Consider the following 20,987-nt stretch of genomic DNA (forward strand, 5'->3'; position numbering starts at 1 on the left):
TTTCAATCAGTGTTATTGTTTCTAGTATGATATTCTCTATTTGCCGTTCTGATGTTTTGCATTAACATATTTTTAAAGATGTTTTTTCAGCTCTATGTCCAGTTGTGACTGCCATTGTCAATAGGTAATTTGTCAACGGGGTGGTACCTACTAAATTCAAACATGCTACAGTACAGCCGTTGCATAAAAAACCTCTTTTAGATCAGCATGACTTGAATACTACATAACAAATTCTAAACTGTCTTTTATTTCCAAAGTTTGGTAAAAAGTTGTTGATTCAGATCTATTCATACCTGAGTTCTTTTAGTATTTTTGACAAATTTGTTAGTTGTCAAAGGTTTTAAATGATATCCAACTCACTCTGCAGGTTCTGGGTGTATTTTAGTCTCGCTTGATTTAAGTGCAGAATTTGACACTGTTGATTATGATATCCTTCTACACAGACTAGAACATAGCTGGGCTTCATGGCCCTGTTCTGGAGTGGTTTGTCTCCTCTAAGGTAGAATGTTTTCTCTGAACGTAGGGAATTGTTGTTCTTCCCATGCTCCAATACATTATAGTGTTCCCCAGGGCTTCTTCTTCTGTTTAAACGTCGTTTTCCGAAACTAAATGGCTTTTCCTCGCGGATGGTCTACATTCAGTTAAAATTTGCTAGTAAAATATTTCAAATTCACATTTCATGTCCAGTTTTTTTTCTCATGTGGCAGGTATCCGTGTCATATGCATGATAATGTATATGCATGATATATGAATATGCATGATAAAAAAACGAAATAAAAAAAACTAACCCTTTCTCTAAACAGGTAGTGGTCTAAGCTTTAGTTGAAACCAGTAACTTTGTATTGGCACCTTATATATTATGGCTCCTGTATGACATATCGCTGGTTGCTCCCTAACTCTTTGTAAGTCGCTTTGGATAAAAGCGTCTGCTAAATGACTAAATGTAAATGTAATGTAAAAACAGCCGCCTGTTATCGCAAAAGCCTTATTTCTTAGCTTATTTCTGCAATAACAACCGGTTGCCTGTACAGTAACCGTCTGTAATAAGCACTTTAATACATAATACCTCTTTATAGCAATTTAAACTTGACTAAACGGTTCTGGGCCACCATTGACTTCCATATAAAAAGATGGATGTAAATAGAGCAACAGAACTGTCTTGTTTCCCATATTCTTCAAAATATCTTCTCTTATGTTCAACAGAGAACAAAAGAACAAAACTGTGCCTGTTTGATAGTTTACAGAGACTTGCCGGATTGTGTGTTACACCAACACAGCTGTCTATCTTTTGACGTGTTTAAACAATTGCTGAGGTGTTGCCAGGGGTTTCTAGGCAGTTGCTAGGGCATTGCTGTGATGCTTTGGGTGGTTGCCAGGCTGGCCAGTGGGTGACAGTGATGGGAAAATAAAGTCTTACGAAATAAAATGTGACTATGACACACAAAGATAAATTGTATTTCATTTTAAATGCATCATTTTTATAAAAATCTGAGAAATATGTTTCAATGTATATACACTTTATAAATAATAAAAAATATAACTATGATAACATGTATACAAAAACTACAATAAATACATACATCAAATAATAGCAGTAATTGCCCTTAAATAAACCTGGGGATGCACAGCATCCAAAGAGTTAAGGGATGTCAACGTACAAACCATTTTCAAAGGTTGAAGTGAAACGAAATTATAACCACTTAAAAAAATCCTTGACTCTGATAGGATCAAATCTCAAAACTTACCAAAACATCCTCCATAATCATTAAAAACTTACTTAAAAGTAAAAGTAAGAGAGGTCATTATATAGAATGTGACATGACAATAAAAAGCTTTGCATCTATCTGACATATTGAAATGTTGAGAAAGAGCTCATTACTTCATCTGTCAGTGCCAAAAACAGACATTCTTCAAATAATTGCAAAAGACAGGTCTGAAACACAACAAATCTAACAAAAAATAACAAATATGATAACAAATTAAAATCTGATTTAAAATGCTTTCAATTCACCTTATTTAAATCCCTGTTACATTTAAAACAAAGACTGATTGGTCATGTTTAGTTACAAAAACATATTTTTGGGTACTGAGGGTTAAACTAACATTTTCACCGCAAAATCAAAAATTGAAAAACAAGAAATTACATTTTGCATTTGAAAAAAAGCCTATTTTTATCAGCATTTAAATTAACCAAATCCACCAGTTCTTATTATTGAAATGCATCCAGACATTTGCTTATATGAAATATTCCTATAGTGATTTTGATCAATTTTTGGAAAGCAATTCATGAATGTAATAATTAATTGTAATTTCTTTAAACAGAACTTGGGGTGAAAGACATCGGAGACATTCTTTTAGCAGGTCCCGTGAATTCACTCGAACTCAACATCTCTGGAAAAATGTCTAAAGAGTGAAATTAAGGTAAACCATATAATAAGAGAGTACCTTAACTCTGAGAATTGTAATGGAGCAGTCTGTCCTTCCCACTGCAAGACTGTAGATTATAGAGGCGTAGATTATACACATACCACATTTATAGCGGAAATTCATGCTTTAGAACACCACATTTCATTTCCAGGCACATCTAGAACGCACCCACTGTCCCTACCTGAGGTCATGTATGCTTTGGTATTGTTTGCCTCACATGTAATAAATCAAAACAAAAAACATCAAATGACATGATGTTGTTGTAATAATACAAAAATTTGCTAAAGCGGTTATCACAGTATTATGAACCAGAGTCAATGTAGTCAGCAAACAGTGTTCAATTTGACAAACAGCCAAACTATATCATTCATTATTGTATACAATGGAGTATGATAATAAAGACATGTCTTAACACAAACAAAAAATGTGTGAAAATTAGAAGTGATCTGAATTAAGACTGTACAACTCATTGACCAGATTGTCTGTCTTTCTCCTTGTCATTTCATTGTCATTGTAAATGTGCGGTCTACACTGATTCAGATCTACTACATAATTTGAAAAAAATGCACAAAGAAACAGGAAATCACTCATGCAGTGAGAGATAAAGAACAATATTAAAGCTTTTAGAGAAAAAGTTTCAGAGGACCATAAGTTAAAGAGGTATTTCTTGAACTGAACAGAGGCTGGTGAATGTGCTTAAGAAAACTGTCCAGCTGGCTGTGTGGATGAGTGTGTGTTTGTGTTAGTTTGTATATTACACTAATGGGGCAAATACAACACAGAAGCTGGTCAACCTGCATTGAAAGACCACAGTAACAATAACGCTTTAATACTTATTTTTTAGGTCTTTTTCCGCTGTTTAAAGAGAAACTAATACTTTGATTTGGGGCTTTCTGTTTCTCACCAACAAGTTTCTGTCTTGCCGAACTGCTAGTTCACGTTTACTCTTAAAAATAACAATGCCACAATCGTTCTTCATAGCGATGCCATAGAAGTACCATTTTAGGTTCCGCAAGGAGCCATTCACTCAAAGGATCTTATGAGAACCATTTTTCTCAGTTGTTATAGGCTTTTTCAACAGCAAAGAATATTGTGAAACAATGGTCGGATGTTAAAAGTTCTTTATGGAATCATTCAGCCTCGTCTGAAATAGTTTTTATGGCATCAAGAGGCACCTTTATTTTTAAGGGTGTTGTTGGTCACCCACATATGTTGTGTTTTGAATGATTGTGTCTTTGGTCAAGCAGATTCACCAGAGACACCATGCTGGTCGACTGGTGTTTTTTGCAGGTGAACTTTATAGCCATGTTGGTCCACCAGCTGGACCAAAACCAAACCACTAGAACTAACCAGCAGTTTCAGCAGGTGTAGTGTGCATTTGGCTTATGAGAAAGTGTGCGTGTGTATAATAACAAACACACACGCTAAACTGATTAGTGAATCACCTTCCGCTTTGGTAAAATGAACCTTCATGATATCCAAGTTAACCTCAGAACATACTGATCTACAAATCCTCAATCCCATAATGCAAAGAGGCAGACAATGTGAAGTGTAGGCCTTCAAGTTACTTTTCACAAAACTGCAGTCTTGGAGCGTTTATCAGCTCCCTCACAGAAATTTAAGGTCAGAGGAATCAACTTCTCTACTGTCTCCAACAACCAACAGCGAGGGGACGTACACCCCGCAGGACATCCCTTCTGATGCTTCCACGATATCAGATCAGACCTAGTGTGGTTGCACTCTTCTGTCAATGCTCTTTGGTTTGAGCAGGAGCGCAGCAACACTTTTTCTCTGCGGAAGAATTCCAAGAAATCTCCAAGGAATTTCTCTCTCTATACAGGAGCTTGTGACCATTTTCCGCATCTCATCCTAGACAGCTGCAGTTGGCCGCTGAAAGCCACTTGATGGTCTGCCAGCTGGTCTGGGCATCCATGAACGAGACGGTCTCAAAGCGCGTCGGTCTGCAGCAGGGTTGGGTGCTCACCTTTCGGCTCGGAACGCTGCCGTTATCCATCAGCACCTTCAGGGCCAGGTCATAGTTCCTGCGGGCGCTCATGCAGGTTCCTATACAGTACTTAAACAGGACGATCTCGTCCGAGTCGTATCCAAGTCCCAGATCACGCACACGCATCTGCTTCCTCTCCAAACGACATTCCTGGCTGCTTCGGCCTCGCGCCCGGTTACGACGTTCCTTGCGCTCCTTGCGGGATTTTCTCGGACTGGAGACGCTTGTGGAGGATCGTTGCCACCGGACTCGAGGTTCCTCACCCTCTTCTACCACAGATGCATCTGAGGGCACAGAAAACATTGAGAATGAACACAAAAAGGACCAAGAACAAGTTTTTATTTCAGTGAGAATTTCTTTTTTTAATATATGTGTTTTCGATCGTTATTAAATTTCTTTTAGGAACTCTTTTATTTTTTATTTAAAAAAGCATACACATACATGCATGTATAAAAAAATATAAACCAATTTTTTTTTATATATATATTATTTAAATTATGTTAATATTTCCTAAATATGTATACGTTTATATGTATAGGAATAAAATATTTATATGCACAGTACACAGACTGGGGTGTACACCAGTGCCTACACCTTTAAATGCTCATCTCTAGAGAAGTCCAGAGCTGGCACGTTGCTCTGGTGCATTAAAATAGTCACAGACTAAAGAAGGCACATCCGCCCGCTGTAATGCAACACTGCCATTTAAAAGGCTGATAACACTAGCGGTCCTGCTTTACACCTCAACAGCTGATTGTGTAACAGTGAAAACAGTGTGAAATTCTTTCTGATCTTCACAGAGCTACTGCTACTACAGTATGGAGCAGTAGTGAAAACATCCCCACACATGCCACATCATGTTTATGGAGTTTTGTTTAAAGTCTGAAGGAGAAACTAACTAAGAACATGAATTTCAATTTTCTTCAGGCGACGACTGCAGTAATTAGCTTCCAAGGGAGCAATTTGCTATGTCAAAACCTGCACGGAGAAGATTTGGATTATTTGAAGTAGGAAAAGAAATTGATAAGGAAAAGCATGCAGAGATTATTCGATGGCATGCATGAACTGGATAAAAACAGGAAATGCATTGGGTATGAAACATTGGCATAAAATATACAAAAAGCAGTAAATGCTTGTCACAAAAAATGCTGTTGTATTACAGACTTGGGGCAAGATCTTCCAACAGCTTGCTGCAGTGCAAACAGCTCTTTTGCCGTGAAAAAACTACTGTCGGAATTTACTAAAGACATGCGGTGAAAATTTGCGCTGAACAGGCGTGGCGTTTTTGCAACTGATCTTATTGTATATGCATGTGTGGGAGTTTTCTCTTAAGATGCAAACTTAATGAAAGGAGAGTATTTGAATGGATCACGAAACGCCATTTAATAAGGTCATCATTGCGCATGACATTACAGGAATGAGATATTGCGCCTGTGTTTTTGAAATTGCACCTTTAATGTGAAATTTTCACGCCCATCTGCGCTTTTTGTTATTGCACTCTCGCTCTATATTGCCCTGTTATTCAATCTTGCTGTGTGTGTACTGTATTTTTTTTTTAAAACTAAAAAGTGCATTGTTTAAAGGTCTCTCCTTTTGAGTTTAGTAGATTTAATAGAACTAGTACTTATGTTAGATTTACTACAAGGGTTGGACGAAATGTTAAGAACGACTTTTGTTATAGGTGTTAATATTAATCAGCTACTGTGAACAACAAATGTTGCGGTCATCTTGTGTTACGATATATTGGTTGCCTGCCAAAACATGGTTGTTCAGCAGTAGTTAGCATAAAAAATTGGTGAAATCAGATTTCCAAAGGGGACAAATCTTTGTAGCTCATGGGACCTTAAAGGACCCGTGTGTAATTTTTGGAGGATCTATAAATGCAAAAAATCCATTATTATATACCTTAAATAACGAAGCGTTGTGATTTATTACCTTAGAACAGGGCTAGACAACTGGCGGCCTGCGGGCCAAATGAGGCCCGCCAATCATCTCTACCTGGCCCGCCTTAACATTTCAAATAATTAGAGAGACATTAAGAACGGTTTGCTGTGAGAATGCACGTCCTGAGACGCCACGCCAAGTGCAAAATGCTGCTACATTCAATACGAAAGTAATTCCCGTGGCTCGATTGACGTCTTATAAGTGATTTAATCTGTTTGTCCAAGAAACTTGATGTTATTTGCAATGTTATAATCGGCAATCCACAGCCGCAGGCAGGAAGAGTACTACACCACGTGAACTGTTGTCTCAGATAAGGAAAAACGAGGTTGGTTTTATTACTCAATTCATTATGTATGATTTAAACAGCTATATTTACGAAAACAGCTGTTCATCTCCCTCCAGAACTTGCAATTCAAAGGATCTGCCTTAATAAGTGACTTAATAAGTTAATAACTTTATTGTACGTTTATTATTCATTCAATATCTTCATAAATATCTTCTTGAAAAAAAAAACACCACGCACATCTTGGAAGTACTGGGGTCAAGTAAATTAATAGCAATTTCATTCAGCGTATTAGGGAATATAAAATACAATTAAAAAGACAATATCCCTTTTAATTAAATTTTATGAATAGGTATATACTGGATGCAATATTTGTGTCTATGCTTTAGTATAGTAGCAACAAAACCAGTATAAAAGGAACAAAATCCAATAAATTATGGAATTACAAAATAACAAGAGATTACAAAAGGGAAAAACTGGACCTGCATCTATTTATACTTTTGGAATCTTGCCCTCTTAGAAAAGTTGTTAGAAGACCCCTGCCTTACAATGAGCTATTTCTATCTACATACACTGCGGGTCCCCTTGCATGGAATGTTGTTGCCATGTCGCCATGTTGTTTCTACAGTATTCCTAAACAGCAAACTGCTCTTCAGAATGTGTTTTGTAAATATGTTATGTAATAAGCGAAAGAAACAAAAACGTGACAACATCCTAATCGTCTCTCAGCCTTCGTACGTGGAGCTTCGAAAGGGAGGGATGGAGTGAGCAGTTGGTTGCAATTCTTAACTTCACCACTAAATGACGCTACAAATTACACAATAGTCCTTTAACAGCCTGACTGTTCGATGTTTCAAGAGTTACAGTTTCCACAATTATGAGAAGAGCAGCTTTTCTGCTTTTATCTCTCTGAAGCAAATGAAAGATGTTCTGATAGATGAATTGTACAACATTCCACTGGAAAATATTCAAATGCGAGAAGGTTTGAAGCTGTATTTAGGCAAACTGTGGTCCAACACCACACATTAATAAAGATATATAATCGGTTTCCCTGGTGTTCACATTATTTTGTCCAACCCCAGTAATTAAAATAGATAATTTATTGACACAGATAAAACAGATCATATTTTGACACATTGGGAGTTTAAGACCTAAAACACCTGCTAGCTGTAAAATAGCATTGCTGTTGCCAAACTTCAAGCATTACTCCAAGTACTACTACTCTAAAACTATAACTAAAACTACAAGTATAAATTAATCTCACAAATATAATTTGTGCATTTTCTACTTTCAATTAATTTTCAATTTAAAAAATCTGGTCAGCAAAACAAACTATTTGTTAATGTAATCATGAAATCATGGCTCAATCATGGCTGAAATCGCACTCCTCCATCCCAACTCCACTTTAAATCTCAAGTACATTTTATAAGTGGGGAGGGGACTCAGAGCTCAAGGTAAGTTTTAGGATTGAGCCCTCTTCATTATGAACGTTGACCACATGTGTTCACATTCATTTAGGTTTGAGGATTAGATTAACATGAGAAGCTTGACATACTGGAAACAAGATGACAGCTGTCACTGTGAGATAACAGCACAGGATCTCAACGTCATCTCACATTTCAACAGACAACGAGTTTCTACATGAATAAAGACTTTAGGATGATTCCCACAAAATCATGTGCGGGTCACATTTCCCCCGGAAGTCAAAGAATATAATGAAAAATCTGCATAAAAATGTTATGTTTGAGATTTTAAGGACTTTTTTGAGATCAGATCTGAGCCGAGTCTTTATTATGTAATCTTGTTTAAGATTTTATTACAAACTCATGAATCCAAATTATTTAACCTATATCATTTTACAATCATTTTTACAGCTCCATACTCAATGTATTTTAATTGTCTCATTTGTTTCTTTTTAAATATCTCTTAACCAATTTTTAAGAGAAACATTTGAGACAAAGTTGACACTTGAGAACACCATCAAATCTTCCGAGCAACGAAAGAGCGACATCTAAGCATTGTAATTTTGGGTATCGTATTACTAAATTTCTTCTTAAGATAAAAAAACATCTCAGACAACTCTGCTGAATTCCACAGACTTCTTGATATATTTATTTCCTGTAGATGCTTTGCTACACAGCCTTTGCTACACACTTCCTGACAACATATAATTTACAAATTGCCCACATTTATCACCAAGTGTTGTTGATGTGTTAAGTTTACTGTGGGTACAGACGAAAAGTCTCCAGATTTAATAACAGGGTTTATAACAGCGGCAAAGCTAGAGGTGTCTCAATAACTGAAAATAAACACAGTTGTCAAATGTCATCACAAGGATTCTTCCCAACACTTATGAGCTTTTCATTACAAAGTCTAAATTCAAATTCTTATGTATTCCTAGCCAACAAGACTGTCAAAAGGATACATTTTGCAGTCAAAGATAGAAATTGATTTTCAAAAAAGTCACGGAGGAAAATCTGCGACAACTAACCCCGGTCCTTTTATACAGTATGTGATGTATGAGGTACTGACCCTGCAGTCCGGCCCAGGGTGCATCGCTCTGCCACCGGTCCGGGTTATGTTGGTGTCTGGTATGATCTGAAGGTGTTGAAGAGGCTCTTAGCATGCCGGGTTGAAGTTCTTCTGTCCCCTTCTGCAGAAAATGTCCATCAGCCAGACTCAGAAGACATCCAAATATCAACAGCATCACCTACAAGAAAAAAAATCTAAATTACTCAAAGATTAAAGAAACAACATACAATTTGAATGACATAGTGGTGCGGCATGTCTTCGCCTCAGTGAGTGTTAATCTGTGCGCTGACAGAGCTTTTGAGAAAGTAAACTGATCCGTGATGTTTCGATCGGCTCTCCCTCCCACAAACCTGCACTACGGCAGACCTCCACCCTTCTGTAAAGGCTCTCAACCCCTTACACTTCAAACTCTTTAATTACTTAACTAACACCCAACACCGCCGCAGGGCGCCTAAATATTTCAGCTTGACTTTAATGAATGAGTGTCTGCCTGAAAAGATCCGACGAAGCAGACCTGAAATCGAATGTTGATATACAAGTCCAAACCAACTTGTGTCTGAAACACTCGGTGGCGCAGGACAGACGAGCCAAAACCGAAGTAGGATAGAGGTGTTGTGTCAGACAGTGTTTATGGAATGGCAAATGCTATGAGGAATGTTCACCTTCCAGTTGCTCAGGTCACATCGGGCAGGCCTTGCCATGGAACTGTCTGGATTTCTCCAGCCTTTGGCATCTAGAGAAGGAAAAGCAACATGTTGCTAAAATTCTTTTCAATAAGCATTATTTCACTATGTTTAAAGGTTGCTATTATAGTTTTATTGGGAAACAAGACGCATTTACACTTGAACACCATTGCATACTATAGGAAGATGCAAAGCGGAGTGCCTAAAACCCCCATAGATGTTATAAAATGCACTTGTTACCCACTGCTTCGCGGGGCTTTACACAGACGCAAGAACAGTGGCACAATGGTACTAAGGCTATGTTATGTGGTCAGACGTTACAATTAGGGTATTTAATATCTGCTTACAACACGGCTCAACCAATCAGAATCAAGGACCAGAACTGAATAACTGTCTGTTATACGGTCAATGAATCACACTCAAAACGCAAGTGTAAGGCAGAGAGAGTCTTTAAGCACCCTTTGGACAAAAGTTTGAATGAATGCTGAATAGTTTTCAATATTGCGATACCTGTAGAATTAAAGGTCCAGTGTGTGAAATTTAGCGGCATCTAGCAATAAGGTGGCGAATCACTCCACCCCTCCCTTTCGAAGCACTACGGCAGCTCTCACAGGACAAAGATGTCAGCGCATTTTCGCTTTTTTGCCAAAGGAGATAACCTATTTACAAAACACGTCTGTAGAGCAGTTTGTCCATTTAGGGATACTGTGGAAACAACATGGCGGATTCCATGTAAGAGGACCCGGAGTGTATGCAGATAGAAATAACTCATTCTGAGGTAAGAAAAACATAACACTTGATTATGTAAGGTCTTTAAACAGATCTGAAGCAGGGCCGGATTAACATAAGGGCTAGGTGGGGCTGAAGCCCCAGGGCCTGCGGAAGGAGGGGGCCCTTGTTCGGGTGGAGGAAATGGGAGCTGTCCTAACATCATTGATTGACACTTCATATAGGTGGTTGATTATAAAATAACAAGAAACTATTGGAAAATGTTCCTGACTGATATAATTCACCGTCCACTCAAAATCACTTTACAATTTGTGCCATCACATTGGAAAACGCCTCTTTGCGTTATGCTTTGCATGTCGAGAATTTGAAGTATTCCACTTGGCTCGCTGGTGTTCGAAAAAGGGAGAAACAAAGTTGAAATGAAACATGTGAGGCTATTCTTACAGCTAAAATTCCAAAACTAACTAACTACTTCAGTTCACTTTTGTATAAAACATCTGTGCCCGAGGAAATTCCCAGGTGAAGGAGCAATACACATTTAGCATCACCCACCGTCGCAGATCAATGTGCTTTACATGTTGAAGGTGAGTCAGCAGCAGTAGGTTATTGTTCTTATAACCAACCAGTTAGAAATGAAGGGTTTTACGAATGTTTGCTTTGCCCCTTTAGATGAAAATGACAGAAATAGTCCGGTGCAAAGTGAATTATTGGCGCCGGCTCTTACATCACACCACACATCTGATCATTATCAAATGCATTAGGAGAGCGCTCCCTCTCAAAGTAATCTTTTATTAAATCTCGTTTGCGGTTTTCATAGGGACAAGAAAGACATGTCCCTGGAATGCGAGATGGTTAGAAGCATGGATTTGAACAATATCATTAGGGTTTTCTGTTTAGATAAAGTTCGAAAGAAGACTTTAACAGTAAGACCCTAAAGTGTTCATTGTAAAATACTGTTAAGGAAGTATGATTGCAAATGTTTTTGCTGATTTTGGAAACCTGTTTGTTGGAAGTTCATATCTGGAGTTAATGTTAATGTTTTTATAATACCATGGAAAGTTTATTATGCAAACTTGTAATAACATAAAATAGAAATTAAAAAAATTAAATTACAATAAAATAAAATTCGGTAAAATAATTAGAAAATGAATTATAAAACATAAATATGAAATGAAATTCAAATAGTATAAATTTTTATATAATAATTAAAATAGCATTAAAATATAATAAACACTGTAGAAGAAACTGTGGCGTGGCAATAAAATGTTTCATATAGCCCCAGGGTCCAATGAGTTCTTAGAGGCCGTGTCTACACAAGACACTTTCCAACTAAAAACTTAAAGTTTTTATGCGTTTTGGCTGTTCTTTGCGCAAAAACTGCGTTTTGGGGGACTGAAAATGCTAACTTTTGAAAACAGGTCGCAAAGTGCAAGTTCTTTATCGTTTCTGGGAACACTTTTCCATTTTTTTGTGTATAAACAAACTCTTAATCCGTCCCTGCACATAGCAGGATGCAAATCACTCCAACCCTCATTTTCGAAGCACTACGGCAGCTCTCACAGGACAAAGATGTCATTGGGTTTTCGCTTTTTTACCAAACAGATAACCTATTTCGAAAAATCGCTGTGTAGAGCAGTTTGTCCCTTTAGGGCTACTGTAGAAACAACATGGTGAATTTCATGCAAGCGGACCCTTGGTGTATGTAGATAGAAATAGCTCATTCTAAGGTAATAAAAACATCACACTTTATTATGTAAGGTCTTTATACACATCTGAAGACAGTTATGAAGGCCTATATTATGTTGCATATCTGTCAATAGATCCTCCAAAAACGTACACTCTGGGCCTTTAACGCAACAGCGCTATTCATGTTTTTAACATCACGGTTATTGACAAAAAACAGTCTGTTGTGACACCCATAATTTGAATTGAATTGCTATCACATTAGAATGGACTAAAACACACCAAAAACACCTCATCAACTGCATAGCAACACCCTGACAAACACCTCAAAACAAACATTAAAGGAACATTGAATAAATGCCTAAAACACCCTTGCAACCTTTAACAAAATCTTAGCAACTGCCCAGAACACTTAGCAACTCTGTCAAAATCAAAACAAAAAGTTGAAATATGCATTCTTGTGGGCCTTGTAAAATTCACTGACTAATCTAATGACTAAGATTGATTGATTCCCTATGAAAACCACAAACTGACACAGAGTGATGTTTTATCTTCAGCCATAAATATCAACCTTACAGCACTGTATGCTATTAATAATATACAATATTTAAATATTATAAATAAATCTATGAATAATCTCCCACGGTGTTTTGGGAAAACTACAAGAAAAGTGTAGTTTAAATGATGAAACAATAGAACATTTGGGAACTCATGTATCCACTAAAGATAACTCTGGGACTAATCTGAGACAAAGTGTCACTGCAAAATTTCTCGGAAAAGTAGCCTAAAGTGAATTCTGAGGAAAGTTCTTGGGTTTGCTTTGACGTTTTATTAACTTTATGACATTTATAAGTGTAATATAAGAGCCTAAAGATTTTCCCACACAACACTATTATATTTTAATCCAAAATTATCGCTGGTGAGCAAATAGAGGGGGGTTGATTTGTACAAGTAGACCCAAAACTGACAAGCAGCAAATGACACACACACCTACAGGAGATCAAAAGAAGTAAATAAGCGTCAGATCATTTAAAGTCCTAATGAAATAAAAATTACAATTCTTATTTTTTCATGAAATATTGCTGCGTTTATAGTAGATAGCTTAACAATGTGGGTCATTATCTTTCTAAAATTCATGTACCCTCATAACCTTCAGTTAAATTGTGGAAAATGCAATTCCGCCCTGAAATCCATCTTAAATATTGTAAATTAGACAGCTTGGGTGGAGCATCTGTTAAATCCTCCCCTTCGACAGCTAGTTTCATTACAAAATGCAACAACTGTTTTTATACATTCAATCAATTCGCATTAAAAAACGCAAGCCTTTAAATAAGCAAAATAATAGAGGAATGATTTCGGAGCTTTTTGGCGCAAGCCAGTAGGCATGTTCTGTGTATACTTGACAGACTAATGAAAAAAAAAATATATATATATATAACCTAATTCTGACCTAATTCTATAACCTAAATGCGTCAGAATACAGAAATAAAAACGATCGCAACTTCCGGTTCACGGGACTTTAAAGTTGAGCAATGTCTGCAAATTTGTCAAAATGTGTTATAAGCCAAATATGTTTGTGACTCAAGAATATTTAAAAAGCAAATCATGGAAATCAAATGATAAGAAGCCTAAAATAGCATCCTTAAGACACAGATTAGGGAATACATTTACATGAAAGTGTGAAACTGATACGATCGCTTCTGACTGTAAAATACAGACACCACTCCTGTATCACACTCGCAAACCATAAGATTTTTTAAATGAATGTGTCTGTAGTATAAATCCCACAGCATTAAAGCACTCACCTTGAATTTTAACACGTGAGAACAAAAACTAGAACTCTAAACATGCCTAGATAGAATGTAGACTCTTTGAATACAAATGAAGACTCAGCATTTGACTTTCTTCATTTTGAGTTACTGAGACTCAATGAGATGAAATACACCTGTTTTTACGCTGCTAGTGTTTGAACTAAGTTCATACATCCACCAAAAAAATCACCTCGATTTCCGCTGTTTAATAAAAAAATCATTGCATCTCTGAAAAGGGAAGTCAGCCCAGTGATCATCATTTGTTCGCTGATGTCAGTTTGTGATCGAACAATTGTTCTTATTTTTAGGTTTGTGTTGCGCAGCATTTAACCAAATTGGTTTACGTAACCAAACATGTTTACTATTTTGTGCATAATATCCACCTACTGTTAAGAATGAGCGAAACGGAGAGGTGATCAGAGGTGGACACATTTCCTTACAGGTCTAAGAATGATGAGCTGCTTTGGAGGAGCATTTTGACAGTCTTTAAACAGTTTCTCTGTTTCTGCAAAATGAAGAGGCGTCTGTTTGGATTCAGCACCGAGAGACTTCTGTGTAGCGTGACAGTGCAGAACCAGATGTCCAGCTGTGAACCCCCCTCAAACACACACACACAAGCATCCATCGTTCATCTAGTTTCTCTGCGGCACACATAGATACACACATCTGTCAGGTCCATTAAGATAAATTAATAGTCTCGTTGATATGATGAATCAATAACAGCTTATAAAATCCAGTGGGTGTTTGTGTTTGAAATGAATCACTTAAGCGCATGTGTCTTTGTCCGTGTGGTCTGTTGGTTGGTAAAATGGGGGCAAGACGTGTCCCCCCCTCACACTCACAGCATGGGGTGGGTGCGCTTGGTTGGGTGGGTGCGCCGGGTGCGTGCGCTTGGTTATTAGGAATAGAAAAGACGTAAATTGAAAAAAGTGAGGACAGAAAGAAATAGACGTGTTATTGTGAAAACTTGTATTTGTTTACTCTGATGCCATTCATGTACATTCCAAATTTCTGTCTTTGCAACTCATGACCCACATGCATTTACATTCGCTAAGCAAAACAACATGATTCCTCAAAGCTCCGAAATCATTCCTCTATTATTTTGCTTATTTAATGCCTTGCAAAAGAACAGATCTGTTTGTTTGTCTCTGACTGAAGCTTCTTGTGTGTTTATCCGTCCAGCTGATGAATTATCAATGCCACATAAAACTTTTACACAACAGGATGGTGGTCAACATCTTTAGACTCATCCAAATGTAAAAGCTCCGATGTGCCTCTTTGTCTTGTGTTTTTGGCCAGAGACATTGTCTAGTCAAACGTCCCGTTATAAAAGACTAAAGTATTTAACTTTAGCACTAGGAATTAGATTGTTTGCGTGAGCTCTAGTGTCCCTCTGCCCCGCTCTGACCCCGGAGAAGGTGTTTCTCATTATCGCAAAACTAGGCTGTTCATTAGTGGAGTGTGTAATAAATTATCCAGCGGTTAGACTGCCACGCGGTGACTGCGGCTCATAATTCTTACCAACACCAAAGAGCTGCTGTGTCCCGTGTGACTGCCCCTTACTCAAGGAACTGCACACAGATTCATGAACGCAACACTTGTGCTTCATCAGAATTATTATTTATTTTTAAAGAAGATATTTTAAAGAATCTTGGTAACTGAACAATTGCAGTTCCCGCTGACTTGCATTGGTTTTGTTCCATACAATAGAAGTGAATGGGTATCCTGCCATTGATTTGTCAACAACATTCTTCAAAGTATCTTCCTTCGTGTTAATGCTGAAGAAAGTTATACAGGTTTGAAATGACAAGAAAGTGAGTAAATTATGACAGAATTTTCATTTTTGGGTGAATCTGTAAACCGAAGCTTTATAAAGTGGGTTGAGGATACCATAAATGTTCTGCAAGTCTGGATGCATCAGAATAGCAAAGTAAATGAACAAATTTAGAGAAATAAAAAAGGGAAATTTTACCAAAACATGACTTGATTTTTTTAAGGTTACAAAGTCAATCATGTTTTTTAAACATTGTTACAATATTTGGCAGTGTTTCCATTATGTAGCGTCATAAAGCACACTGTAGTGTTTATCATTAAAAAAAATTATAATGCATTGTTGGCCTGACTTTCATAATACAGTGCAAAGTGTGAGCATAAGAATTTTCTTTCCTTAACTTTATGATAAACAATTCTGGTGCTGCCTTCTGCATTCTCAACCATCTGAAATCCACCTGACAGGTGAGATCCACATTTAAAATATTAAAGAAGACAGCTAGCTGGTGGAAACTCCAATGCCAGCACCTAAAAACATACGTGCCGTTCAGAAGTGATTAAAAGTTTTGTTTGAACAGTTGAGTAAAACTGTAAAGGCTTGGGCACCTTACATTAGTGTCTCTTAAAGGAGGTGTGATCCAGCATTTGCCAGAACACTCAATCTATCATAACAGCAGTAAAACGCACAACATTAAAGCCTCTTCACAATAAAACATGCCAAATCATAAACTACAGTGAGAACACAAACTGTCTGTGATTAGACACCCGAAACTCTATCAAACCTTTAATGACATGTACCCGTACACCACATCACATGACTATATTAAATAATACACCATATTCACCTTACACAGAACAAAGCATGGACTCAGCATTAATATGATATAACAAATAACTGGAGAGAAAACAATTTCACACGCTAGTCCATCCACGCCATTATAGTCAAACTAAACCATGCCATTGATAATATTGATCCCCGGTTTAAATAAGGGATTAGTCTGCAGTCTGGCTGGAAGTGTTGGAAACATGACATTGAAATGCAATCTAATGATAAAATATATAATAATAATAATGATAAAATTAAATCAAATTAAATAGCTAAATAACTTACAAAAGCACAAGGTGGGAAAACTACAGACATATATGGGATTGTTCCTGTATGTGAATCTATAAATGTATGATAAAATCTCTACAAAAGATACTCAAAACCGGAGTAAACATCTTTCACATCTTAAAGACACACTTAAAACCAGTGAATTTTCTACTTCTATACAAATTGTTCTTCACGCACTACGGTTAATGCACAGAATAAGAAGAGATATGAGACCTGACAAATGACCATAAGTCTCCAAACTGGACAAAACAGTCCCAGGCTGCTGTTATATGTAACTGTTTCCAGACCTCATTCACTTCATAATGAAAACAGTTCTTTCTAGATACCATCAGTATTACAATAAATTTAAAGAAGACATGTGATAGGCTATATTTAATTTCATAATCAGCCCATGTTTGGATAAATGCATAAGTAGTTATAGTTCTAGGGATCATTAGGGATCATGTTTAAAGTTTTATACAAAATCAAAAGCCTTCTGAGGACACGTTTGTAATGTGAGGTTATTTAAATACGAATAAAAGAAACATGTAGTTTAGCATGTTTTGGATGTACAACTCCTACAATTGTAAAATAATCATTATATTTGAAATACATGTGAATATTAAAGCCTTTAAACAACATTAAACAAATCAATAATTATTGGTGCTTGTATATTTAGGAACATGATGTTTTAAAACATACAGTAAAATAACATTTTGAAAAAAACATTGTTGATATGATTTCATTAAGTGCAACTTTGGCACTTCCACGCACATAAATATATACATATGATAAAATTGCTCGAATGCACAAACTTTTGCAGACATAAATGTACTATTAAGTCATACATATTCGATTACCCTAAGAAAATAAATGCAATAAATATTACTAAAGAAATAAGGATTAACCTCACCTTTTCTGTCCTGGTCGACCTCTCCTGTCATGGACTTGAGTGGAATAAATTAGGAATTTGTCAAACTGACAAGTGAAAATAATCCACAGATAATGAAAAAGTATTCCTAAAAACGTTTCCTTTCTTCTCTATCCTGTAATGATAATTCATAATTCTGAACATCCACGTTTCATCGCATTAAACGCGCGTCCGGAGCGATCAGAAGCGTAACTGACACAGACGCGTCTCAACGCGAGATCAGACGCGTTTCCTCTAGAGACACAGGAGCCTGTTCGCCAACATCAAGACCCACAAACACACAAGAGTTTTGAAAGCCCGAGGCGTCAAATTCCAGCCCATATCACATGATACACGAGAGCGACGCGACGCTTCACTTCACTTTATAATCCACTACGCAAGCGAGTGTTGGTTGATTAAAATGAAGCGGTTTTATTGGACGAGACTATGATCTCCGACGTTAAAATTCAATCTACTGTTTGGACTGTTTTGTCCTTGATTTTAATAGGTTTGATATGTACAGTAGTTTGGACGCGTTGCGTCTCTGAATAACTGCGTCGCGCTCGCTCGTGACAATGTGGATGCGGTGAAAGGCACGAGATCAGGTAACGCGCGCACCTGGTTGACTGCGGCATGTTCAACAAAAAACCTCACAAATCAGTTCATTAAATATAAAAGTTATTATGAAAATGCGTAGTAAACTACATTTATAAGACAAACAAAATCATTCATATTTAGCCTTAATTACATGATTACATGGATTACAATGTTTAATAAATCATTCAGCAAATATAAATCAGTTCATTAGTGTAGACAAATAAACACTACATTTATGCATTGGACAGACACTTTCATACACAGTGCATTAAAGGAAAACATGTTATCGGTATGTGTTCTCTATTTAAGTTTCTCTATTTAAAGACCGCACGAGAGAAAATGAGAATCAGCAATGGATTAAATCAACAAAATGAAATGTGTTGATGCCAAGGTCAAGAGGCAACATAGTGTGTCTGAAAGGTTTATGTTCTGGCACAACCAGGAATGAGTAAAACAACATTTAATTTCCCCCTGAGAAATCAGCATTAAAGATAGCAGCACTGGATTTCTGACTAATGAAATAACTGACAGGTAAACACACAACACATTCTTGTTGGCAAAATGTTCTTGTGGGATTTCACTTACTGGGCTGTTTTTAGCCACCTGAAACAAGAAGAATAATATGTGTTTTTGGACAATGCTACTTTAAGACATAATGGTGGTGCTTGACCTGATGAATTGAATTTTTTTTAAAGGGTGGCATGGCTAAAATATCTCAGCCACCGTCCAAAGGTTCACAACCTAGAAAGGGAGAACAACCACAATCTGTGCCAAGAACTGGGCAAGTGTCCCTGTAATAAAAATACACATTCTTTGATAAGAAAGCGTGGTAATAATCACTAGATTTTCACATTTTCAAAATATGTTGCTTGGTTACCAAGGTTCTAGAAAAATATCTTCTTTTGTGTTCTTTAGAGGAAAGAAGTCATACAGATTTGGAATGATGAGTATGATGATAAGTAAATGATGAGCTTCATAATTCATACGTAAAATCTTAAGTATGCTCCAGTGCTGGAAAAGATGGTGGTCTAGTGGTGGTCAATCTCTGCGAGATGGTGGTCTAGTGGGTTAAACCACTGAACAGGTAAATCAAAAGTTGCTGGTTCGATCCCAGCATCCACCACCAGTGTGTCCTTAAGCAAAACACTTTACTCCACGTTGCTCCAGGGGGATTGTCCCTGTAATAAGTGCACTGTAAGTCGCTTTGGATAAAAGCGTCTGCCAAATGACTAAATGTAAATGTAAAAGAGAAACAAAAGAAAAAAAGGTTTGTTAAAGGAACAGTTCATCCAAAATTGAAGATTCTGTCATGAATTACTCACTCTTAAATTCTTCCAAATCTGTATGAATCTCTATGTTCTGATGAACACTGAGAAAGATATTTGTAAGAATGCATAGCAATGGCCATCGTAGTAGGAACAATTCTTCATAAATGTCTCTGTTCTGTTTATTTTGATGAATGTAGGAAAGCAAACAGTTCTGATGCACTTTTGACTATTGGTGAGTAATTGATGACAGAATATTTATTTTTGGGTGAACTGTCCCTTTAAAGACAGAATCATTCTTAAAGCGGCCATATCAAGCGGATTCTGCCACTCTCATTAATCTTGAGTACCTATAGAGTAGTATTGCATACTTTGTATCTTCGAAGAGTAATTAGTTTGATCACATTTATAAAAGATAGATACAGCTGTTCGATTATTTCTCAAACAATACTGCTTGTGCAGGGGGAGGGGTAGGCTGAACCAAAGCACTTGCGCACCCAATGCCAACAAAACACAGACATCAGTTTTACTCACCGCATGCGGTTCATGTCCGCCATATTATAGCGCTGGAACGTCTGAATATGTCAGTTTCAAACGATGTCCAAATCCAGCGTTATATCCACAGTTTATATAACATTCATCACCCAAATGCAGAGAACAAACAAACACCCGAGCTTCACGAACGCATGCTCTCTCTCCTCCTTGACCATGTTAAGCATGAGAAGACAGCACGTTTAACATTTTAAAGAAGTCAGAATGCATGAAACGCCATTGCATGGCCGCTTTAACACAGTCAGCTTGTACAGATGCACAAACTTTGCCTTAAAGACATGTACTGTATACTACATCACCTCAGGACAAGAGTATCCCAGCCAGATGTTTCTTTCTTCAAAGCCCTGCAAGATCCCAAAATAGATGGTGGAGTAAACAGTTCTAAAAAAAACTAATGGCATATAGATGCAAAGCAAAATGAACGGAAGAAAATCATTAATGACTGACAGTCAGACTGAAGAATCACTAATGACTAATTTGTCCTGGACTTCCGACTTTGGCAATGGTATCGAAGCCGGTGGAGACGGCGAGGAGCCTGAACACAGACAGACAGACAGACAGGATCTAAAGATGGAGCCAACAAAGAGCGTCTCACACAGTAGGCATTCTTCGCACACAATACACACGCACAGAGCTTTAGATAAACAAGCAGTAAACCTGCCACCCCACCAAACACACCCCAGTAAGCAGTATTATATCTTTA

General features: G+C 37.1%; 1 protein-coding gene across 1 annotated transcript; it reads right to left on the reverse strand.

Moving 5' to 3' along the window:
* Positions 1-1,612: 1,612 nt before the first annotated feature.
* LOC130424836 (neurturin) lies at positions 1,613-18,144 on the reverse strand. Its single transcript, XM_056750794.1, has 4 exons — positions 17,874-18,144; positions 9,854-9,924; positions 9,192-9,369; positions 1,613-4,716 (listed from the first exon to the last, which is right to left on the reverse strand). Exons 1-4 carry the CDS (start codon positions 17,902-17,904, stop codon positions 4,292-4,294), a joined length of 705 nt encoding a protein of 234 aa, XP_056606772.1. The 5' UTR covers positions 17,905-18,144; the 3' UTR covers positions 1,613-4,291.
* Positions 18,145-20,987: the final 2,843 nt, after the last annotated feature.

The sequence above is a fragment of the Triplophysa dalaica genome, chromosome 6 (genome assembly GCF_015846415.1).
Source record: "Triplophysa dalaica isolate WHDGS20190420 chromosome 6, ASM1584641v1, whole genome shotgun sequence".
NCBI classification, from domain to species: domain Eukaryota; kingdom Metazoa; phylum Chordata; class Actinopteri; order Cypriniformes; family Nemacheilidae; genus Triplophysa; species Triplophysa dalaica.

Excerpts from the sequence above, each read along its gene's own strand:
- LOC130424836 (XM_056750794.1), bottom strand. The coding sequence starts at position 17,904 with ATGACAGGAGAGGTCGACCAGGACAGAAAAG. Across the intron at positions 9,925-17,873 it reads GGTCGACCAGGACAGAAAAG|ATGCCAAAGGCTGGAGAAAT; the intron begins GTGAGGTTAATC and ends TTCCTTCTCTAG. Across the intron at positions 9,370-9,853 it reads GTGACCTGAGCAACTGGAAG|GTGATGCTGTTGATATTTGG; the intron begins GTGAACATTCCT and ends TTTTTCTTGTAG.